Here is a 24,826-nt window from a genome sequence, read left to right on the forward strand (position 1 = left end):
AAATCCAAATAATTTTAATCTAACACATAACTAATAATTTCTTTCTCATAATTTTCCTATTTTCGTACACTAATGGAATAACCTTACATGTTCTCTTAGTTTAGTCTAATTTAAAGTATAGTCATGTTCAAGTGTCAGTTCCTCACATTGAGATTAAACTTTTAAAATAAAAGCAGAATCAGTTCTATTAACACACCTTTACAGTGTGCATGTTACATTTTTCCATGTGGTACAAACACAGCTGCTTGATGTCTAACTGAGTAGCTCCTTGCTTGAACTTGACTACACTGCACACACTGTAGGTTTTGCACCTTCTTCTTGTAGTTGATGTGTTAGCAGCGCTCTGTCCACTGTGCCCTGTAGATGGCGTTCTCCACAGTGTCAGCCACAGCCGATCTCTTCTTCAGGCGCTCTCTCTGTCTAAATCCACCCTGTCTCTGTCTCTGCTACACCCGGGTAGTAAGTACTGGACGCCTGCAGTCACCGCACCACACCCAGCCCTCACTGACAGCACTTGTACATGTTTGTGGTTGTGTAAATGTGTGTTAGCGATAGAGACAAACATTGTGCAAAGTGAAGCTGTCATAATTACATTCCTGCTTTCCACAGCACTTTCCACATCCATTAGGATAGGCTTTTTATTAATAAATACTTTGACTTAGATTAAAGACTAGAGGTTGCTAAGGCATAAATAGTTTATTCTTTGCAAAATTTGTATTTTCTAAATTTTAGATTCTTTGCAAATTTTCTTTGTTTTTATTTCAATCAGTGACTAACAACTAATTTTCTGCTGTTTTTCTCCACAGAGCAGAGAACCTCCAGCATATCTGAGCCGTCCCATGACAAAAGGTGTTTATCATATATCATTAGATACTGAAATCCTATTTCTTCTGTAGTTTTTTTTTTTTTTTTTTTTTTTTTTTACACAATAACCTAAAATAAAATTCTTTGTATATTTGGAACTGAAATGTATTTTATTTGGATTTAATGTAAAGGACGACAGAGAAAAGGATGACTGTCAAGTTGAAGGAAAATTATTCAGTTTGAAGAAGCTTTTCTTACAAATCTAAGAGATTGAAAGGAAAGCATAATTTCTTTTAATCTTTAAATGTACTTTTTGGTAGCTGGCTGTACGTTTGGGGCGATTGCTCTGATGGAAGTTGAACCTCCACCTCAGGACTGATAAAGCGTCATGTTTTCTTCCTTTCTGAAAAAAATATAAACTTCCCCAGAGGATGATGTCCCCATCAACGGGCTTAACGGAGAGGATGGTTGCTATAGGATTATGTGCAGTGTTAATTTTCCACCATGTCAAAAGTTCAGTTTTAATCTCATCTGACCAAAACATTCACTTCCTCTTGTTTCCAGTGTACTAGTACTGAACTGTAAACATCTTTTCCTGTGGCTACAAATCCTTTTGCAAGGCACAATAATTGAAAATGAACCAGAAAATCTAATGTATAATCTTTAAAGTCTGCTACAGTTTTTGTTGAGGCTATTTAATTTTTCTTGTAATTTTAGCTCAATAGATGTAAAAAAAAAATATGCATACTTTTTGCCCCCAGCTGAAATGAAAACTATTACTTGGATTTTTTCTCTTTAATTTACCACCTCTAACATACTTAAAATCAAACCTCATGTATATCCGTCTACTTGTTCTTAAGGCAGTTACCAGACTGGCTTTAAAAAAATAATATTGTGACTCCAGATCTGGATTTCTAATTCTGCTCTTAATTGTTTTTTTTGTTTTTTAGCAGTCAGACTTCCAGTTAAGGTTGTCTACAGTCTAAGATCGTGCCCTTTATTTCTATGGCTTCTCATGAGCAGTTATAAAAGCTTCATTGTGTGTTTCCACATGTTTTGCAGAGAGGTTAGGTTCCGTAAACGGGCCCAGTCTGCTGATGATGAGGGCAGCGTTGAGCTGGCAGAGTCCCTGCACCATCTCACCCTGTCTGAGTTTCTCAAAGAGTATGTGTAGAGGATTTACCCTGTCGCCCTCTCCGTGTCTGTCCCACAACAACAAAAAAACCTAACCCCAAACAAGGCATTGTTTGCATCCGCCCAATATGGCCTCAAACAGTAATAGATCAGTTTGAAAACACCTCCTGTCTGTAATATGCACAAGAAGTCTTTCTGTTTGTCTCTAGCCTTTAACCCTTCAACTCATGCCTTCTTGCTTTCACATCACAGCAATGCAGAGAAGTGTCACCATTTTCTTACATTATACTTACTAACAGAAGGATACTTGTGAAGCTTAATGTTGTTGCTTTGACTTCAGCTGTTTCTCTTGGAATGCTCTACTCCAAAAATTTTCCAATTTTTTTGGGGGAAGAACCTTTGCAGCTTGAGCTAACCTGATACATTTCATATGCTTAGGAATTTATCCCAACACCCTCCTGTTTTGCTTGATCTTTATTGTTTTCTTTACTTTCCAGGTGATAAAAACTAAATATCTGAAAGTTTTAAGTCTACATTTTTAAAAATCCTGCACATAGGGGGTTAGAAATCTCAGGAATTTTATAGTTTTTTTTGTTTTATTTTTTTGTCCTTGCAGGATTGAAGAAGAGGAGTTGGAAAAGTGCAATATTCCAACCAAGGCAGAATCAGAGAAGTATAAAGTCATTCGTACCTTCAGCTTCCTTAAGAACAGGATGTCCAGCACACGTAACAAGAGCAAGGTCAACAAGGTAAAGATCATATTTAGAGGGATAGATAGGTTGTATTGACTGCATTGGCTCCCTGTATATCTGGGTAATGTGAACTGAAAGCAGCTGAATCATTGGCCATTAAGATTAAGGATGTTGAAAACCAAAGTTATGATGCAGTAGAGCATTTATTTTCTGAAAGTTCTCTCTGCATCTAATTAGCTAAAAACTGACAGCAATCATTGTATAGTTAGCTTTGCATTTAGCAAAATTCACATGAAAAAGTTAACAGAAGATGATTTTTAATGAAGTCTGTCATTGCATTTGTGTGTGCAATGACAGACTTCAGATCGCACATGATTAAGGCAGCAGAAACAGCTGGTTTACATGTAAAGTCTATGGTTGAGGCGCATCAAGGTGCGTCAAAAAGTCCTGCGGTGCATTTCGAGCAGGAGGAGCAGCGCATCTGAGCAGCTGAAGCAGCTCCTAATGAGCTTCTGAGCATCTGACGTGTGGGACGCGCTGCACAAGCAGCAGCTGCTCGAGTTGGAAAACTTTAACTTTTGCTGCTAAGTACAATCCAGTTGGCAAAACGGACATGAAAAACGTATTTCAGTCGCCGCAAACAGTAGTAGAAAACCCTGAAGAGGCGACCGGACCAGAGGCTGCCGTTAGAAGGGGATTTCCAGTTACCGGTACATAGCACGGGCGGTGTACGGGGATCTGAGCGGTTCCAAGTCTGACAGCGAAATAATATTTGAAGGCAGGATCTTAATCTTCATGAACTGACTGCACAGTTAAAGTTTACAGATGGACTTTCTCACTTAAAAACATAATGAAACTACTTTTTACCCACTTATCACAGAAAATATAGCAAAGCCACCCCCTGTTATCGAACGCAGAAGCAGCAGGAGCATTAGAAGCATCTGGACACATTTTACTGGATTTGCTTCAGGAGCCTCAAAGATACACTTGAGGTGCATCTGACCTTATTGTGTACAAGCATCAAAAATTAATCTGTAGAAGCTTTTTTGTTGCTTCCAGTGCCTGCAGTCTGAACTGAGCATAAGTGATTAAGTGTTCTGGGCGTGATTTCAGCTTTGACTGACACGGCAGCTGCATTGACACTTGCAGTGACAGCGACACAAACATGGGTATTGATATCAGTGCTGCTAGTGGTGCAACAAAAAGGTGGAATGAGGTGCAGGATTTCTCTCCACAGTCTTCACCAGAGAAAGAAAATTTGAGGCTGTGCTGTTCTAGAGAGGTGCAGCCAGGTGTTCTCTAGCTAACTTTGTGCGTTGTAAGTGAATGGTTATAGGTAGATCAGAATTATTCATAAAAACTATGGTCTCTATCTGTAAGGCTTTTATAACCCACAGCGGCAGAGTTAGTGTTTCTGGGGGACCTTATAATACTTTTAGAACCAATACCAAAACTAATTGAAAATAAAAATATTAAACATGAGGAGGGCACCACATTAGAATCAAATGGGAAGAGAATTTTTGTGAAATAATGCCCAGGACTTGTAGAGGTGATGCATACAGTTAATTGGCAAAACAAGTTGATTTGTGGATAAGACATCCTTTAACTTCAACAAAGTTTCAATTTAAGACTTGATATCTGTAAAATTCTAATCATAAAGTTTAAAATAACTTCTTACAGATCTCTCGAATTACTTACACTGCCCAAAAGCCCTGCATTCTCAAAAAACAAACCAAAATGATGTTCTATTTAGTGTTAGTTTTGTTTTCTAGTTTTTAAGCTGCTGGGATTCTTAGCTCCAGTCACCGGTATGAACTATGAACTTGTCTATTTGCTCTCGGGAAGACACAACCAGGAAACAGTTCTGGGAATAACTGAAGGTCAGAGCGACAGACCAAACATGGTGTCCAGCCTCTTTCCTATCAATGATTAATCCATGTTGTTGAGTCAGCACAGAGACTGGAAACAGTTATTTACACTTTCCTCCATTTTGGACTTTCTTATGCCTCGGAAAGAGGCGGGGATTGGATAGCTTCTTTTGTCTTCAGACAAGAGGAATATTTAACTTACCAGACCAAAACAAGACACCAAATCTTTAATTTAAAACCTGCTAAGATATTATAGGGATACCTGTATGGTTCCACTGTTGATACTTACGTATGTCTATGGCATTGTTTTCAAAGGGAAAAGGGAAGGACAGAGAAGCCAAGGATAGACAACTAAATGGGCATCGGTTTGGAGCGGGCCCATGTTTAGGGCCCACAGTGTGTGTGGTTTGTGACAAACCAGCTTCTGGAAAGGATCTTCTGCACTGCTCAGGTGGGTGAAAGGTCAATTCAGACACAGGATTTATCCAGCAGAAATCATCAAATATATGGTCTTTCCTCAGGTTGCACTGCTATCGTCCACAAGGGCTGTAAGGAATCGGTCCCACCATGCTTGAAGGTTAGTCCGCTCTTGATTGTTTGGCTCTTTCTCTATTGAAAAAAATCCATCTGATTAGATCTTTAATCCAATTTACATTCTTAGAAACTTCAGGATAGGCATGCCACGACTGGACTAAAAAGCAAGACAGCCTCCCTGCCACAGAGTGAGCTTTATTAAAACTTAATTAAAGCAGACAACTTATTTCTTCATTTTGTTGTGATATAACCACACACTGCTGTCTGTTTTTCCCTCAGACTTCATAGTGAGAGAGAGCCCCCCCCATTCTGTGATCCCCATTTCTGTTTCCCAACCTGTCCCTACCCCGAAGGAGAGGAAAGACACTGTAACCCAATCAGGCTCTCTGCCTGGAAGTTTACCAAACAGTGACAGGTCAGTGAGCAATCAGACTTTAAAATGAATTATTGTGATGATAATAGCTATAATACATTACTGTGTTCTTCTTCCTGTACAGTCTGCTCAGCGAGATTTCAGAGACAGAATCTGAAGCCCTAAAGCCAAACAGCCTTTCAGAGGAGCTCCTGCCAACTCCAGGCTCCTCTGCCTCCAATGAGTCATCCTTCGGAGAAGGTAAAGGAGATAAGTAAGGTTTTTTGTTGAAAAGCCTTAAAAGCAAATCAAGAATTAGAGTTGTACCATTTCAGGTTGGCACATAGCTAACCTGCGGGTTTTATGAACCACTACATGTATTAGTGGTTTCAGATTTCTTAGGGGAAAAAAAATACACCAGTTGAGATATTTTGTTCTTTCTTCCTTTCTATCTGAAGCTGTCAACAAAAGCATCTATTAGGAGCAGAAGCTGGCAAAATTTGAAAAGATTTTAAACAAGAACTGATTGACATTCTAATCCACCTCAGCATCTCAAATTAGCAGTAAACATTAGTATGAGTAATTGTAATAAAAGATTTCTGTGATTATATTGTATAGAGATATTAACACATTCCCCGACTAAAATCACCAAAAAGTGAGCCACTTTGAATGAAGAAACAGCTGAAAATTGTTAGCTTTGAGTCTTATTTGCTTAAGAAATTGTTCCATAATAGATTGGTTTTTTTTGTAAGCATAGTCTGTTACTGTTCAGCTTTGGTTTGTGTAATCACAGAAAACTTACTACTTATTTATTTCAGTACCTGTATTAAGAAACAGTCCATTTATAAAGGCATCTTAGTGTGAGCATGTGACAAAGTAAAAAGTTCAACATTGTTGCAGATTGATCACAAAAACAAATATAGGTGGGAAAAAAATCAATTCAGGCATTGAAAAAGTAATGCATACTTTAATTATACTGTATATTTATTTTTCCTTTGATATTATTAAAGTATTTTTGAATTGTATGGTGAAAAAAAAAGCTAAGAAGGCTTGAAAACTAAATCAACACAAAAAATGTATGATTGGATCAAAAAAATTTGTTGACTCTTTAAAATTCTTTTTAATATTTCTTTTTCTATCAGTTGTGGTGTTTATCTTAAGGTTCACTTCTGGTTCATCTCTTTTTTTATTTCTTCTTATTCTTTTCTGAATTTGAGGATAAATTTTGTTTTTGTTTTTTCACTCATTTATGGATAAAGTCAAAAATCTGTTAAACTCTGAGTCTTTTTATGTATAAGATCTTAGAAGAGCTTAAACTTTAATCAATTCAAATCCTTAGAAGAATGAAATTATGTTATTTGGAATTTAAAAAGGTGTTGACTACCAACTCTTGCCTTTCAGTTCAGTTCGACATTGCTATTAAACTGAAGTCAGCAATGTTCACTAGTTGCTACGCTGGCCTTCCCTTAAACTTTGTCAAGGTTTTGTGTAAGTTAAAGAAATTAATATTATCTGTGTCTGTAAATGCAGCTTTTTTCTGATAGTAAAGAGCAGACAGGAAAATTGAAAACCCTATATTAAGGATGTTGTGAAAACTGATAATTTTAAAGTTGATTAAAAGTCCTTTTTTACTTTTCCCTCTCTCCAGACTGTGTGGACTCATATATTCACACATACAGTGACATATTAGCTGATTCTGCTGATTATGAAGCTGAGTCATGGAGTCTGACGGTAGAACACAAGTTCTGCAAGAGGCAAGACAAACGAGCTGTCAAGAGGCAGGATGTAATCTATGGTAAGCCAATGATAGGAATGTTTGTTTTCACATTTGTTGCAATAATAACATGTTTTAAAAACGCTGAAATTGAGAAACATCTTTGAATTTTTGTTTTTCTTGACACCTACAGTTTGTTGCGAAAGTCCTCATTCCTTTTGAGTTCTGTTATGTGTTATTTTTTACAAAGCAATCATTTTGATTTTTTTTTCTTGTGATTTTATATAGCAGACCTAATGTCCAAAATTGTGAAGTAGAAGTAAAGGGAGAGAAAGGAAAAAAAAAAAAAAAAAAAAAAAAAAAAATATATATATATATATATATATATATATATATATATATATATATATATATATATATATATATATATATATATATATATATATATATATATATATATATATATATATATAAATGGCTGCATCTGTGTTCACCCTCCTGCAATCCAATCTCCCCAAATAAAATGACAAAATAATCCATACACTTGACATTTATGGGAGTTGGGTAAAATTAAATCCATTGTTAAACAAAATAAACAAATGCTGTTTGTGGTTTGCCATATATCATATATGTAAATTCCCTGAGGCCAGAAAACCTTTTCCACGTCCACTAGAACAAAGGCTCCACATTGTGGAGCACGTTGGTGGCAGCATCATGGTGAGGAATTCTTCTCCCTGTAGGGTGAGATAACCTAGTTAAAACTGATGTGAAGATCGATGAAGCTAAATGCTAAATCTTCTGGAAAAAAACAAAGTTTTGAATGCTGCAGAATCTGATATATTGAATTTTGGATTAATGTTTGATTTGTTGGTTATGAATGCAAATGCATTTCAATTAGGGCTAAAACAGCTAATTGGATTAACCATGATTAATCAAATAAACTAATTTAGTAATTAATTAATCATTAACTGCAGTATAGAGACTCTAAAACATGCCTTTAGCAGACAGATCAACCCACTTAGAGCAGTACTTATATCAAAATTGTAAAAAATATATAAACATTTTAGTATTTAACAGAATAAGAATTTTCGTATGTCAAAATGCTCTATCCAGAACTCCTCAAGTGGAAAAGTTTATTTTCAACTGGTCTAATGTTTAAAAAGTCTTCTTTAAGAAATCTTTTGCTATATGGTTATTAATTGATTAATCGAAAAAATAATCAACAGATTTATCAGTTTGCTAAAGAATCGTTAGTTGCAGCCCTAATTCCAGTTCTTGTTTAGATTTTTACTTTAAAGCGATGTTTGTATCGGGTTTAGTTTTTGTGTGTGCTAATCAAGAGTTGCATTGTTGACCCTTTAACACAGAGCTGATGCAGACTGAGCTCCACCACCTGCAGACGCTGCACATCATGGCTGAGGTGTTCCGGCGTGGTATGAAGGAAGAAGTCCAGCTCGACACGGAATCTGTGGAGCGAGTGTTTCCCTGCCTGGACCAGCTGCTTGTTCTCCACCATGCTTTCTTCGCTGCCACGAGGGAGCGGCGTCAGACCTCTGGGCAGCCCCAGGGTCATAGGAACTACCTGATACAGCAAATTGGAGACATCTTGCTTCATCAGGTTAGACTAAGTTTTTTGTACCAACTCTTAAACTTATCAAATGAGGAGATTCCGGTGTGATAATGAAACCTTTATGTAGTTTTCAGACGAGAATGGAGAAAAAATGAAGCAGGTTTACGGAGAGTTCTGCAGTCATCACAATGAAGCAGTCAGTTTTTTCAAAGATCTCTTGCTTCATAACAAGAGATTTCAAAGTTTTGTTAAGGTATCATTGCCTCAATTCTCACTTAAAATCACTACCATTCAGAGGAGGGAAATAATGTGTAACAATATCTACTTCCTTCCATAGCAACAAGGTCATAACTCTTTGGTGCGCCGGAGAGAGATCCCTGAGTGCATTTTACTGGTAACCCAAAGAATCACAAAGTACCCAGTCCTGCTGGAGAGGATACTACATTATACTCAAGGTTAGATATCTCCTGCCCTCTAATGATAAGTCAGGGTAACTGCAGTTTATATCATCATTCAGCAGGATTTAAATCTTCCCTTGTTGATCTTCCAGAGGAAACAGAAGAGCATGGTAACATTTTCAAAGCTCTGGCGCACATCCGAGAAGTGATAGCAGCTGTAGACTCGAGAGTCAGCGAATATGAGCGCCACCAGAGGTTGCAGGAAGTGTGTAACCGCATGGAGAACCGCAGTACAGCCAAGCTGAAGAGTGGACGCACGTTCCGTAAGCAGGACATGATGGGGCCGGGTCAAACCCTCAGATACCAGGGTGTGCTACTGTGGAAGACCGCCACTGGCCGACTTAAGGGTAAGAATTTCCAACACAGGGTTAACATGTTTGTTTTATTCAGATGGAAAAAATCTTCCACTCAGGTAACAGTGAGTTCTGCTTCTGTTCACTGTTCCAGATGTCCTGGCACTGCTCCTCACCGACAGCCTCATCTTCCTTCAGGAAAAAGACCAGAAATATGCATTTGCTGCTGTGGTGAGCCTACATTTTACACGATTGGTAACATATTTTTTGTTAGTGCGGTCATTTATTTTTCTACTTTTTACCCACAGGACCAGAAGCCTCCTGTGATTGCACTGCAGAAATTAATAGTTCGGGAAGTTGCAAATGAAGAAAAAGGGATGTTTTTGATCAGTGCCTCTTCCGCCGGCCCGGAAATGTACGAGGTCCACACTTCATCCAAAGAGGAACGAAACACCTGGATGAGGCTTATTAGAGAGGCTGTAGAAAGGTTTGTTCATGTTCTTGCAAGGTATTTGTATGCCTTTGTCGTTTTCATATTGTGTCACGTTCCAACCATTCCAACCATTTAATAAAATACAATAACATTTATTGTATTTTATAAGGGTTTTCTGGAAATCAGAAAGGTAGTTTTTGTGTAACTGAGAGGTGGAAGAAAAGGGATATGTCATTTTGTAGTGAAAATTAATGAGGGTGGGTTGTATTCAGCTCCCTTTGAGTCAATGCTCTGTTAAACCAGCACAAAACATCTGGGATATGTTGCAATCACATTAAAATTCAGGAATTTTTTTCTACATCAGCGTTTTACCAGATAGAGTTCAGCATGAAGGCAAAACATTTAGTTTAGTTTAGCCTCTTCACTGATTTTCTTTATTTTTATTATATATATATATATATATATATATATATATATATATATATATATATAATATGTCTTCTATTTTGCATAATAATAATAGTTTTGATGCAAATAAGGCTCACAACTAAAATAAACGTGCTACTAGAGGTCTGAGGAGATTGTTTTTCAGATATTCAATATATTTCTACATTTATTGTGAGATTCAGTTCCAAACAAAAACAATAAATGTACTAAATAAAAATAATTATTAGTATAGTACAGTTATTGGTGCTGGATTTTATTTGGAGGCTTTCAACATAAATAGCCTTGACATTAAAAAGTAATACCCCAAATATTATATTGCACCTGTGTTACCATGTGTTGCTTTCTTAAAAACAAATCCATCCGTTCTATCTTTATAGCTGTTTTCTTTCAGAGAGGCAGCTAGTGCCTGTCTTCAGGGTTGTACAGGTGGCACTATGAACAGGTTCATCACAGGGAAGAAACACAAGACAGACAACAATGCACACACCCACATATACCTATAAAACTGTTAAAAGGAAGTCAGAGTACCTGGAGAGAACCTGCACATGCACTGGAAGAACATGAAAATACTGCAAAAATTATCTAGAAATAAATAGAAAATTAAGTGTTTTTACCCTTACTTTGAGTAGGTAAATTAACTGATTTCCCAATGAAGTGAGTATTTATAATCATAAAATAAGATAATTTGATAACATGCACTTAAAATAAGACAATGCAATAGTTTTTTTTTTGTTATTTTAAATGTAAATGGCTTTATTCCATATGCAAAGTGTCCCACTTACCTCGTCAATTCAAAAAAGTTGCCATTCTTTAGGAAAAGTTACTTATTTAGATTTAAATTTTTGCATTGAAGTCATTGCAGAAAGCCCAAAGGTCAGTATTCAAAACCTGGACCTTCTTTCTGCAACTACTTGTGCCGCATTACAGTCCATAAAAAAATCCAAAGATTGAAATAGTAATGTATGGTTGTAACATGACAACATGTGAACATTGTTTAACACATCTATATATAAATACTTTTGCATAGTTCTGTATATGTAGTACATAGTTTCCAAGAAGCATGGATTTGGTATCGTTAGCTAAAAACAAAGTCTTTTCTTCCTGTGGGGTTTTGCTGCTGTTGCTCAGCTGTCCAGAGGAGACGGAGGGATCTGCAAGCGAATCTGAAGAGGAGAAACGAGCTGCTGAGGTTCGTTTCCAGAAGATCCTTAAACTTCAAGGTAAAACCGTGCCAAGCAGATGTTCTGTATGTTCTTATAACTGAAGTTGCACACTTTCTAATTCCTGTCCGCAATGATCTATCAGAGAGTTTGACGAGTCAGGATCAGCAGATCTGCTCCAGCCTGGAGGAGAAGCTGCAAATCTATACGGAACTGTCTGCTCTGAGCGGGAGAATGGAGGCCGTTTCAGCAGAACCGCGTCTGCTGGTCCAGATGCAATCAGAGGAGCTGCCGCAGGCGGCTGGACTGCTGGCTGCTGCCCTACAAGAAGGTGGGACACAAAACTGGAAACAATGTCGACTCAGAAGCAGTTTTACATACCCTTTCATTGATTAACACATTTACACTAGGTATTCCTAGAATGTTTGCAAAAAAAATCAAAATTATTTTATATTACATTCTGTTTAAAATCATTATTTCAAATAAAGTAGTAGTAGTACTAGTAGTAGGGTAGTAGTTGTATATATACCTTAAAACAAAGTATAAGATTAGTCCCCTGCATGACATCAGAGCATGTCTTTAATATTGATCAGCTTTTGTGCATCATAGTAAATGTTATTTCTTTGAAATGTTAAAACTTGGGTCACTTTTAGCGTTCAAGTATTTAATGCACAAATAAAATGTTTCTGATGTTTGTGTTCTTGACTTCCACAGGGTTAATAATGGAACAATTAACTAATTTTGAACTCTGGATGAATCTTACGTACAGATTTGATCAGTCTGTTTTAAATTTTGAAATGTCTCTGATCTAATCATTCCTTCTGTCTTTAACCACCATATTTAAGTGCAATCCACTATGTTGTTTCATGTTTTAATATAAACGATTATCCATTTTCTCCTGCTTAGTCCATGTCAGGGTCTCGTGGGGCCGGTGCTTAACTCCGGCAGTCTATGGGCGTGAGGCAGGGCAACACAGAGACGCACAACCATGCACACACCTAAGGAGAATATAGAGAAGCCAATTAACCCAACAGTCATGTTTCTGGACTGTGGAAGGAAGCCGGAGTACCCAGAGAGAACCCACGCATGCACAGGGAGAACATGCAAACTCCATGCAGAAATACCCAGAACCTTCTTGCTGCAAGGCAAGAATGTAGCGTAGCATTACTACCCACTCTACCACAGTGCAGCTCTATAATGAATTCCATTCAGATAAATGTTTTGTACTGAGATTATCATAAAAGAAAACTGCTGTAAAGTTTGAGTGTAGAAGAGTCTGGAACTTTATTAAAACGACATCTGTAAGAACTGTAAATGAACAGGAAGTAGTAGTTGCTACTCTTGCGGCACAGATGCTTTATGTCAGCTGCATATTTAGTCTGTTTTCCATTCTGTTTTTTTGCAGCTGAGAACCTCAAAGCTGCACTGTCATCCAAGGCCCGTTCTCTGTCAAGTCACAGCCAGGACTCGGACTCCATGTTCCCTGTCAGTCCCGACGCTCTCGCCGATCCCACATTCGAGGAAAACGGGGGAAGCCTGACTGATGCTTTTGAGTCTCAGTCTGCAGCTGACTTACAAAAAAGAGATGGGAGCTGTATTGATTTTAAGGTGAAAATGTTTTTGATGTTGCTTTTCTAGTTTGTATATAATGAATACTAAATGTATTTCAAGTCAGGTTTCATCATAGCTTCATGGTTTCCATTCCTGCTGTATAGAAGTCAGAGGTAATAAAGTCTCTCCTAGGTAGTTTTTTTTCCCATTCTATTTACAGATATCAGCCAAGGCTCCCTTCAATAATTAATCACTGTCAGAATAACATTTCAATCTCAATGTTTTGAATTATTGATAAACTTGTAATAAAGGGAAGTCCATTTCACTCTTTAAAATCCTACAGCATTAAAAATAGATATGGAGGCTTATTCCAAAGCCTTTAGCGCTGTGCTCTCTGCAGCCTCTGTGACCTGTGAGGTAAATTACTCCGATAAGAATGAATCGTTTTCTTATCAGCTCCTGCCAGGTAATGTGCTATTAAATAGAGCTGTAGAGATTAGTTTAGCCTGAAGGGGGCACAATTGCTGCATAGATGTATTAGATTTGTTCTTGTGGGTTTTTTTTATTTTTTATTCATACAATAAATGAAATGTATCTCGAACTCCCAGTTCATCTTTTTATTTAGGAATGTGTTAAAAATAGCTAACATTTATGAGCACAGTTGATCTAATGACCTGCATCATTATTTATTTATTTATTTTTCATCTACAGGCTGCAGAGAGTGTCCAAACCCTGACTCAGCTGCTCTACAGTTTACAGGTAAGGGCAGTCGTAGAAATGCAGCAGTGCCTTGCAGAACTTTTCATAATCCAGAGGGATTTTCTAACCTTTCATTAACTTAGATGTTAATTTACCTGGATTATAAATATTTGGCTGTATGTCTAGATTCAGCATAAATTATATAAATCAAGCTTTATATTGAACCTTGAAAGCAGAATGTTTTTAGCGATCAGCATGAAGACCAAGTAGTCCAGTTTTGGTCTCTTCTGCCTATAAAGTTTGTGGGAATAAGATTTCTAGTAACTTTCCTACAGCAATGTCTTTCCTTGCTTTCTTTTTATCGTGGTAATATTTAAGTATTAAACTACCAATCTCTAGCCTGTTCTAGCCTGTAAATATAGGTATTGGTTGGCTCTCAAATTGAGCAGAAAAACAACTTGGATATAAAAAGCAAGCAGGACCTTTCACTTTTATTTAACTAGAAAAAAAAACTAAATCATATAGGGGCTCCTTCAACATATCTTCCAGGCACTGTGAAGCCTATACCTTTTTTATTCTTTGTTTACCTACCAAACAGGTATATTTGCTAGTTAGTCACACGGGGATCCAGCCTGAAGCTCCAGGTTCAGCAAACAGAGCAACATCTCTGTTTGATGGTTTGAAGCAAAAGTAAGCAAGCAACCAGAACACTTCCCCAATGATCCTTTTTTTCTGCTCAGGGATACAGGGGGGTCTTTTGTTTTTTGCGATGCACAAAGCCCTATCTTGATATAAAATGTAAATTCATGTAGCGAGGGTGTGGAATTGCATTCGGCGTATGTGTGAGTTTGTGTGTTCTCTTTCCTGTTCAGGTTTGGGGTTTTTATCACTATTTGATTTTCATATTCAAAGTTTTTGTATTCCCTTGTATGTTTGAAACCAAAACCCACAATTCTGTCAGTAAGGGGATATGAGGAAAATGAAAAAAACTAGGGCACCAGCTGAACCTGACCATAATTTCCATGATCATTTGCCTTTCAAATTACCAGCTGCCAGATGCACATATGCTGCATACGGTGAGGTGAACCTTTTTTTAAAAAATATCTTTTCCTACTTCTTTGTGTTAGGCTGCCGTAACCATTCAGGACACTTGCTATGAGGTCCAGAGACTTCTACTCCAAGCGAGTGAGCACACCTCGCCCCGCAGCCACTGCTTGCCCCTCCACGGCCTTCGCAGCAACACCCTGCAGGAGCAGGAGAAGCAGCGCAACCTGGAGAAACGCAAGGAAGAAGTGGCGGCAGCCCAGCGGCTCCGGGAACGGCTGCGCCAGGAAAAGGAGCGCTGGGAGCGAGAGTGCCAGGCAAGAGAGAGCCAGCAGGTGGAGCAGGAGAGCAAGCTGGAGGAAAGGGAGAAAAAGTGCCAGCTGGCTGCAGAGAAACTGAGGCGGGAAAGGCAGGAGCTGGAGGAACAACTTGAGGAGTACCAGCAGAGCCTGGAGCGGCTCAGAGAGGGTCAGAGGAGCGTGGAAAGGGAGCGGGAGCGTCTGGAGGATCAGCACAAGCTGCTCCAGGCCTGGAAGCACGGTCGGCAGAGCAGCCTGCCCGCTGTTATACCTCACATGGTCATCCCTCTAGATGTGCAGCAGGTAGGGCCAAACAGCTGATGTTAAACGAACCAGCCTTCCTCCTAACAGAAACTCTTGACCCTTTATGAGGTGTTTCACAAAGCATGGTTTATCCAGTATTCCTTCCATGAACCCACTAATGAGATGCTCCTTCTTTAAAGAGCTATCAGCTTTCACCAGTTCACTCGTTCCTCCACAGCAGCTCAGCCAGCCTTGATATACAAGCTGTGATAACAAGAGCAATTTCAGCACCATTTGTCTTCATGCTCTAGCAGCTCAGCTCACCAGTAAACATCTTAATGATTAATGATAATTAAACTGCTGCAAATAAAAGCCTGAACAAAATAATTAAACCTGAGGCACGCAGCCCAGGGAACCAATCAGTTGTGTCCTGAAGGCCTTGAATTATTGACACTGTTTGAAAAGCCCTTTATTAATATTCACCCTGACGCTTTAAGGCCTAAAGGGTAAAAGGTCACCGTTCTCTGAGGTTGTTTGCCCCCAACAAACTGATATATCTCAGCAGTTTGAATGATGGAGCTAATCTACCACATAAAGCGCATACAGTACCTTCCAAACTGTATTCACTCAGAGGTATCTAATGGTCAGATTGCAAGGAGACCGTGTGCAAATGTTAAGTCTCATGTTTAATAACAGTTTGATGATTAAATTCAAGTTCAGTTTCTATTCAAGCACCAATATAACCCCCTTCCTTAGTTGTCTGACTGATCCATCTGTCCCTCCAACCAGTCTTAAAGGTATAGTGGAGGATTTTTGTGAATTTTTTTAAAGACCCGCCCTCTCCACTTTAAAAAAAAAAATGCACAGGCACAACCCTGTACCCGTTCCTGGGAGGGAATGCCTATTAAACGCTATTGATAACATGCACAACCCCTTTTTTCCTCCTGCACGCTCTGTTTAAAAGTTGCTATTCTCATAGCTCATACAGGCTTACTGTGTCTGAACGCTCACCCTAACCCCTCGGCCATTTTCAAAGAACCACAGTGAGAAAGGTGAGCTTCAATGACTATCTGAAACCCTAGCTCACCCCACATATATACCTGAAAGTGTGCATGCGCAGAAAAAGATAGCCAACGGGACGAGCACATAGGATGGCCTTCGATAAAAGATTGTCCTCTATACCCTGAAGTTAGTATTTTGCACTGACTAATCTTGTGTTTAATTGCATACATCCTACAATAGAGTCCAAACAGAAAATGAAATTCACAGCTTAATGCTGCCACGGCCGTGTTTCACTCTGAGAATGGTTTCTTTATTTTGCATGAAGGCCCAACGCTTTGGTTTTAGCCTCAGCCGACCACAGCACCTGGTGTCACGTGTTTAAAGTGATTTGGTCCTGTGGTTTTCTTTTAGTGAAGGCTTTCTTCTTGAAATGTCTTGTTGAGTGAATGTCTGACTAGCTGTCTTCAACACAGTAAAAGAAGTTTCAGAGATGCAGACACACTTTTCTCAAATCCCAGTGTAGAAATCCTTAGCAAATCACATCTCTTTTTCCTCTATAAATATACATTTTGTGCGTGTGTGTGTCTGTCTTTGAATCCAGGTTGCTTCTGAAAAGGGCATCCTGAGGAATAACTTTGCTAATCAGCTCTTATTAAATGCCAAATTAAAAAAAGACGTAAAAGTCGCAACTGTAAGATGACACATTCTAAAAACGTTCAGTAGAAATTAATACTTTTTCAGTGCATCTCTGCTGGCTGGTGACTCTGCGCCAGAACAGACAGATAAATGAGCACACTTGGGTTACAATATTCCCCTTCTCCCTCATTAATTTACACACAACCACCAGGGGCTTTTTTTTTTTCTTTTCTTTTTTTCGGCTAGATATCATAAGGCTCTCCATGCTTTGAGCAGACTTACTGTATGTATTTCCATTCATCTATTTTAGTCTCCACAAAGGCCGCATTAAAAAAGCGGTGCACGCACAAAAGCCGGCGTTGGCAGTGGAGGTTCTAATGTTTCCTTGGTAATGTTTTAGCCTCAGGCAGTAGTTCAGAGGGTCAGAGACAGATCGAATGACACACACACACACCCCTATACACACACACACATATATATCAGCTCTCAGGTCGTATCTAATTAGCTGTGCTGCCTCAACAGTGGAAAAGCTCTGTTGATGTGATCAGTGGACAGAAGAGAGAGCCCATGATGGTACAGTAGGAGAAGACTAGAGGCCCACAAGAATGGTATATTGCAAATTTAATGCAATATCAATCAGAACTACCTGAGCTGTAACAAGTGTTAGCTTATTACTTAAGGGCTGAGCATTTCTCTGTCTGTTATATGTTTGATGACGCCTGCTGTTTGATGTGGGATTAAAAGCTTTATGAGACTCAGAGGTGGTGAGATTGTAAAACCATTCAGGGAGCAAGAAGCAATTATTTTTTTTTAGAGAAAGAGAATTAAAAAACAGTAATGTAAAGAAATAAAAGCATCTTTTTAGATGGAATATGGTGCAACGTCACAAAGCATCTGCCCATGTTGTTCTCTAGTCTGTTGTTTACAAGCTTTGTGTGCATATAGGTCCATGTGAATGGTGCCAATTGGGGCTTAGCACCTCCCTGTCCATAAATCATCACAGCTAGCCACAGCTCTCTGAAAAGAAATTGCAGCTCCAACTTGATTGAATTGCTTCAATTGGTAACAAGTAATTGAATCAACCTTTTCACCAATCTGTCTGTTTGATTTGATTGAAAAGACTCTGTAACGTGCCTTGACTTGACATCTGTTGTGAATAAGTGAAGTAAACGGTGGGACTTTTTTTTCTCTGTCTGACAGGCCTCTCCGCCATATAACTCCAGACGGCACGCCGGTAACGGCTCCGTGTTTGTGAACGAGGCGGCGTACGCTGGTGACAGCTTTAACAACCGCCATGTCCACCACAAACGCAATGACCCGAACGCACACAATAGTTTCAACAGCCTGCTGGACAGATCTAACAGACAGTACCCTGTTGTATCCAACCCTCTTGGATCAGGATACATCTACAGTCCCATAGGAAGGCTACAGCACTCGACCAGTGGTAAGACAAACCTGAAAGCTTATTGATAGAAGGGTGGTTTATTATTGATATTGGCTGGACAGTTGGTCTTATTCAGTATCCTTCTTTTGTATAATAGGCTTAGATTCAGATAGTTGTTCCCTTAAGTTTCCTTCATCTAGTAAAACAACTAATGCAATGATGATTATTGTTTTCAAGATTGTCTGTACATTTTAAAAACACCATAATAATTTCTATGTATAGACAAATATGGAAATGTTGTGACTCCCCCTCTTCTTTCTGTGCATCGTCTATTCTCCCTCTCCTCAAATATTTCTTTAATGAAGCTCTTTTGTCTTGTTTGCTTTTGTTTCTTCTTTCCTGCATAGTTGCCTATTTCCAAACCCTCCTTATTTTTAATGTCTGTGCTATGCTCCTTCCCAGTGTTCTCCCTTTTGTCTTTCTTGTTTATCTTCTGTTTCTTCCTTACTTAGGAAGACATCCTTCCTTTCTCATGCTTTTTCCTCATTCTTTCCTCTTTGTTGTCATACCTCCCTTTCCATCTCTCCTTCCTACTGAATTCCCTTTTTAACTTTTATATTTGATTCATTTCTTTATTCCTTACATATTTTATTCCCTTCATTTTACATCCCTTCCATCTTTAATTATGTCTTCCCTTAAGTTACTTGTGTTCTACTGTCTTCTTAAATCTTTCTCTTTTCATGTTTATGATGAAAATTCTGCTCTTAGCAAAAGATGAATAGTATTTTAAAATCTATGCAAAGGACCTGGCCCTCTGGAAAGCGGTTTATGGTATATCATATTGTTCTTTATACATTTGGATTGCACCATATCACATCTAACAATATTTGATTCTGTGTTATTGTAAAGGTTACCACAAAATACTGTTTCATATTGCACAGAAAAATCTTTTACTTTGTTGCTTTAAAGTAGTATTAGGGATATCCCTATCCGATATTAAAAACTAATATCAGATTTTATTGTCCAGCATCTAAAATCTCCGATATTTTCATGCTGATGACTATGAAAGCTGCTTTTTTAACGTTTTTTACTCACTGGTTAATTTTATATGGGTCAATTGTTTCATTCCTTTTGCTGTTGAATTTTTATCCCTGTTTTATTAATATAACTTGATCAAGCATCTTCTAATATTCTACAGTGTATAATCGTATCTGCTCAATATCGGTATCGGCCATTTCTCAAAGCCGCAATATTGGTATCATATCGAAAATGAAAAAGGTGCATCAGGAGACCTGTAATTATTTTATTTTGTTGATTCATATAGTAGGTATTATTGATTGCACCATGTTTTGTTTTTATATTTGTTATTTAATTTATAATTTACATTTGCTCATTGTGTAAGGTGACCAAAATTTTTAGGGAAGAATCTAAATGAACCTTTCAACCATTTCTAACATTAATACTCTATTTGAGGAACCATAGTTGGTGGCTTTAATGGGCACAGAAAAATGGCACCTAAGATCTTCTCAAAAAGTTTGTGCTTTAAAATATTCTCTTTATTTTCTGCAGCGCATGAAAAAGAGGGTCTAGTAAAAATCAGCAGTGAGCCAGAGCATATTTTCTGTTTGCGGCAGTTTGTGTGTCCTTTTGTCCGTCCTTAGGTGGAGTCCAAATATTGAAGTGGGAAATGAGAGGTTGATGAAATACAGATATTTTAAATATTTAACTCCACCACGGTTATTAGTACCGGATAAGGATTGAAAATTGAGTCAGCGGACACAAGTAAAGGACATTGGCTTAGGGGAGACTTGGAATAGAACTGCTGCCTCTTCTCACTGAAAGGCGTTCATTGAGGCGGTTCAGATATTTGACCTGTAGGAGACTTTTGTGACTTACTGTGGAGAATTTCTAGGCTTGTTCTAATGTAAGAACACCTAGAGACACACCAAGAGGACTGTGACTCTACATCTCGTCTGGAAGTTGTTTTTGGATTATCTCTCGACCTCTTTTCATAACCACCAGATCACAGTTGCAAAAGGATTCATGTATATTTTGATAGTCACCTAATTCTAAGGAGATGCACAACTATTAAATAATTGAGTTGATGTCAACTCTAGCAAGCTAGCATTAGGTAGCTGTAGCGTACCCTCACATGTCCTGTTGTTCTCTCCAGTGTGTTTCATCTTGTCCCCCCGCAGACCTCTCTGGCTCTCGTCTTTCACTCGGACTCTGACAGCTGCCTCAGACTGAGCAGCAGTCTATAGCTCTTGTGTTTGTGTCACTACAAATCACATCACCGTACTGTTTTCAGACTGTGGAGACGCCTTGCTATTCACAATCTCACCCTCAATATGAAGGTACTTAGTTGTCATAGGAAATAGAACCAAACTGTGTAGAAAAGAGCAATTTGAAATGAGTTATACAAGGTATTAACAGCTAAGGGCATTTTTCCTTTGTTAGTTTCAGTATTTTATGAATTTAGGAGCTGGTTGCCAAGAAACAGGCTGATAAAAGATTTTTAAGGAACAATAAAAGGTAGGAATAAAGGCTGTAAATTACAGGATCCGGCTGCATTTTCAAGCTTAAATTTTGTGCAATCTTACCTAACAGGATTATGTATGTGGATGCTACTGACACAACAAGGGGCTCTGTTGTCAGAGAAACGTTCTGCCTGTGAGAATCTAAACAAAGGCAGAGCTTCACTGGTTTCACCCACGTATGCGCACTGAGCTTCAAGGTTGTATCCCTGGTGAGGCCTAGCCCCCCCCCACATCCACCTCTACCTGCTCCGGCCCCCATCCCACCCTCACCCCTCAGCACCCTGCCGAAGAAGGAGAAAATCAATATTTTCTGTATCTATCGCCTGTCAGGGGATACAACAGTACGTGAATCACAGTTCACAAGCGAGGGGTGACTGATTAGGACATTGATCTAAAAAAAATCTTTACAAAACTCATTACTGCATGACTTGTCATCACACCAGGTGAACAGAGGAGGGGGGTGGAGGTGTGAGCTGTGAGAGGGCAAGGAATGAGAGATCCAGACATAAATTAATCTATGTTTCTCTCAGGGGGTGCCAGCAACACTCTCGTGTTTCCCGTCTTTCATTCTAATATCAAGCTTGGCAGATGAGGAAAATAACAGATTGCGTTCAGCGTGAGTGTCAGCTCTGCGCAGAAATGGGGTCGGCGCTAGCTGCGTCCTCCCCAAGTTCCTGGAATTGTTTACCCGCCGCGGCGGGCGGCACAGTCTCTCTTTCATTGATTAGCTTATTAACCTTTCCCCATAATCGAGCGCACACAGGCCCTGATGAAACCTAAGTTACTTGTTAACAAGCCAGGGGATATATGGCTGCAGTTTACATGGCAGGGGTTGCTTAAGATCATATTTATCTATAATGGCTTGCTCAGCAAGGGGCCTGAGATGAACTAATCCAGACAGAGAATATAATTACTGACCTTCTCCTAATTTCCTGCTTGATTAAACATCCCTATTAAGAGCTGTCGTCTTATTTTATGTCGATCCAAGGTGTCTCTGCGTGACTTTTCACCTAAGTTAAAGTACAAAGACGAACGAGATACTTTATTTTTAGTGAGGAAAAATGTCTTCCCTTTCAAATGCAAATTCTCCACTGTGCCGCCACGTGGATCACAATATAATCTTACACCCGCTCCGTTCCTTAATATGAAACTAGCTCTCTCTAATTCAGTAAATTTCCATAATTTGATCCAGGACAATGCAGTCTTGAAGAGCGAGTTGGATGAATTTTACAGAGACGATGCCGATAAGCAAACCAGGTATTAGTTCCTCTCAAGTAAGGGAAAGGAGAGATGAGTGAAAGGAGCAGAGCAAGATGAAACCACTGCACCTTAATGGCGCTATGTAGATGAATCAGAGCCTCGTGGAAAGAGCTAAATGACTCACAAAGCTTCTCTGTCGCTTCAGCTTCTCAGACACTGTAGATTTTCTTTGTTTCTCAAGAGGGAGGATAAAAATATGTGTTACATTTCAGAATACAGTTAATCTTCAGTTTTTCCTGTTACTCATTTTAAATAGTGCCACGCTTATTTGCTTTTGTTGGATTATGCTACCTTTACCTGGATTTAGATGTGACTGGTTTTCTTCAAGAAAAGAGACCACAAGATTAAATGCGTTTCATGGGGATTTTATATTACACACACACTAAAAATGAGTGGGTCATAAATAACTGAAACCTGATTATTTCCTGCCAAGCTGCTGAGCTATTATTGCACTGGACCAGTAGTAGTTGATTTGACCCAGCAAGATGGGTTTGTCTGTTATAATCCAACAAAGGGGTTCTAATATTCTACCCAAATTATGGGTTAAATGTTTTCAAACATCCATGCAAATTATGAACTAGTTCAATTAGATCACTCACTAAATCCCAAATGATAAAACAGAAAAGCTGTATTGATGTGTGATTCCTTGATAAAAGCTACATGGCTATCTTTAGCGAAACCAACCAATTATCCTTGACAATAAAACACACTACTTTAATATGTTACACCACACAAACAATGTGAATTAATTATGTTCTTTGCACAAACCTTTTATTTATGTTTTTCTACAAAGACAGTCTGTCAGGTGCTCTGAATGTGTGAGCTAATGGTGAATAGAGCAGGCAGCTTGTCACAGTCATTGGCTTGGTGAGTTCCCAGGTGGAGCATGTCTTTCCAGGTGAATTCAAATCAAAACCAGGTGCTGGGTCAACCGATGCATGTTTGGTTATTGGATTTGGAAAAACATTTTGACCTAAAGCATGGGTTGCACAAATAAAGAACCCAAGACCCAACTATCCTAAATATATCTCATAATAGGGAAAGAATTTCATAACCCAGCATTTGGATAGATAATATAACCCAATACTTTTAAGAGTGCAGGAAAATAACATAGTAGGCAACTGTAATCATGGATAACGTTTTCATTTCATATTTTTTGATATAATTAACTTCAGGATGTTTGAACATCCAATCACAGACCCGATTCAGTGGCGCATCAGATGCGTATAAAGTGAGCTTCTCAGGAGTGACAGCGGTGACAGCCAATCACTAGAGAAAAGATGGAGGGCAAATCAGGGCCTTGTGGGGGGTTTAAACTCAGGGAAGCAGGTTCCCTCTTGAGCTGCGGTCCTCATCTTGGCCCTAGTGCTCGACGAATGTCTGTGTACAGTAGCATAACATTGTTTTTGGACTGCAAAAAGTGCAGGGGACATGTCCCCCCCAAAAAATTACATCCATGACTGTAGTATATGTAATAAGTTACATAGTCTATTGCATTGTTGTCTAATCGTTTTGCCCCTGTTTGTTAGTTTTTGTTATGTTGTTTGTCAAATAATATATAAAGCTATCAAAAAAAGCTTATACACTACTTTGTGATAGTCTACAGTATAACACTATACTGTTTGAGCATGTGCTTTAGCTGGACTGGTTATGGTACTTCACCATTTCATCGTTAAAATTTAAGGTTCAATTTCTCACCATTGCGCTGCAGAAGATTGGGTAATAAAATTATACATTCTTTTCTTTTCCTGAAGTCCCTCTGGCACAAAAAACCCCCAAAACAAATAAAAAGCACTGCAGCAGAAATATGAGGTTTGATGGAATAAACAGAGTACATATTGCTTTGTCCTTGTATGTGGTGCGTATCCAGTTAGTGTCTCAGCCTTTGTGGTATCGCTTGTATTATATGGGTTCCACTGAGTTTCTGTGAATTATGGACAAGCACACTTAAATAAAGCTGGTTTCCTTCACAAATATATGTAATGCAGGTTTAATTTTATTGTGAAATGTATTGTATAGTTTAAATTTATTATGTGTAATTTCTCATTCATCCGGATCATGTTAACTTTAACACAGGCTTCATTTGGAAGGCAACCGCACATTCCCTCACTTTCTTTTGAACACGTTTCAACACCTATCCAGGAGTCTTTGTAGATTCTGTCAGCTGGCATCAGAATCTGATTTAGGAATGCGCTTGGGGGGATGGACCTCCATACTGCTTAAGTATATCAGCTTTCCAACTACGGATTGCTCTGGTGTAAGCCGACAGAATTGACAAAGACTCCTGGTGGTAGGTGTTGAAACATCTTAAAAAAAAACGAAACGCGAAAGTCCAGTTGCCCTCCAATTTAACCATTTTCGGGTTTATATTTCAAACATTTGCAGCGCATTTGTCATAAATCTATGGTGGCCGGGAGGTGCAAACCAACATTTCAAAATCTAAAAAACAAATTATCATTTGAGAAAACAAATTTACGTTTTAAAAAAACCTTTACAAGTTCCAAAACAAATGATCCTTTCAGGAAACAAATTTACATTAAAAAATAAAAATAAACAAAACACTTTTAAAAATTCAAAACAAATAGCATTTTAAGAAAACAAATAAAAAACATTTGAAACACTTATAAGTCCCAAAACGAATTATTTCAGGAATTCTACTGGAAAGGGTGGGTACTAACTCCGAGGCTGAACCGGTCTTGTGCTAAATTC

General features: G+C 38.5%; 1 protein-coding gene across 6 annotated transcripts in view; it reads left to right on the plus strand.

Annotated features, from left to right (window-relative positions):
• The window catches only part of arhgef28a (Rho guanine nucleotide exchange factor (GEF) 28a), a 49,473-nt gene that overhangs the window by 18,713 nt on the left and 5,934 nt on the right, over window positions 1-24,826 (plus strand). For 2 of the 6 annotated variants that reach the window (XM_038305029.1, XM_038305031.1), the window contains exons 11-31: window positions 807-849; window positions 1,867-1,968; window positions 2,555-2,687; window positions 4,814-4,949; window positions 5,020-5,075; window positions 5,160-5,220; window positions 5,312-5,447; window positions 5,530-5,645; window positions 7,033-7,179; window positions 8,466-8,716; window positions 8,796-8,921; window positions 9,006-9,123; window positions 9,219-9,473; window positions 9,574-9,650; window positions 9,728-9,906; window positions 11,428-11,519; window positions 11,605-11,790; window positions 12,865-13,067; window positions 13,722-13,769; window positions 14,837-15,355; window positions 18,134-18,377. In XM_038305029.1, coding sequence (XP_038160957.1) covers window positions 807-849; window positions 1,867-1,968; window positions 2,555-2,687; window positions 4,814-4,949; window positions 5,020-5,075; window positions 5,160-5,220; window positions 5,312-5,447; window positions 5,530-5,645; window positions 7,033-7,179; window positions 8,466-8,716; window positions 8,796-8,921; window positions 9,006-9,123; window positions 9,219-9,473; window positions 9,574-9,650; window positions 9,728-9,906; window positions 11,428-11,519; window positions 11,605-11,790; window positions 12,865-13,067; window positions 13,722-13,769; window positions 14,837-15,355; window positions 18,134-18,377 — 3,228 coding nt within the window. Of the gene's footprint in view, window positions 1-363; window positions 460-806; window positions 850-1,866; window positions 1,969-2,554; window positions 2,688-4,813; window positions 4,950-5,019; window positions 5,076-5,159; window positions 5,221-5,311; window positions 5,448-5,529; window positions 5,646-7,032; window positions 7,180-8,465; window positions 8,717-8,795; window positions 8,922-9,005; window positions 9,124-9,218; window positions 9,474-9,573; window positions 9,651-9,727; window positions 9,907-11,427; window positions 11,520-11,604; window positions 11,791-12,864; window positions 13,068-13,721; window positions 13,770-14,836; window positions 15,356-18,133; window positions 18,378-24,826 lie in introns of all 6 variants that reach the window. The other 4 variants (XM_038305032.1, XM_038305033.1, XM_038305028.1 and 1 more) reach the window with 3 other exon arrangements.

The sequence above is a fragment of the Cyprinodon tularosa genome, unplaced genomic scaffold, assembly GCF_016077235.1.
Source record: "Cyprinodon tularosa strain WSP-4 unplaced genomic scaffold, ASM1607723v1 ctg55, whole genome shotgun sequence".
NCBI lineage: Eukaryota > Metazoa > Chordata > Actinopteri > Cyprinodontiformes > Cyprinodontidae > Cyprinodon > Cyprinodon tularosa.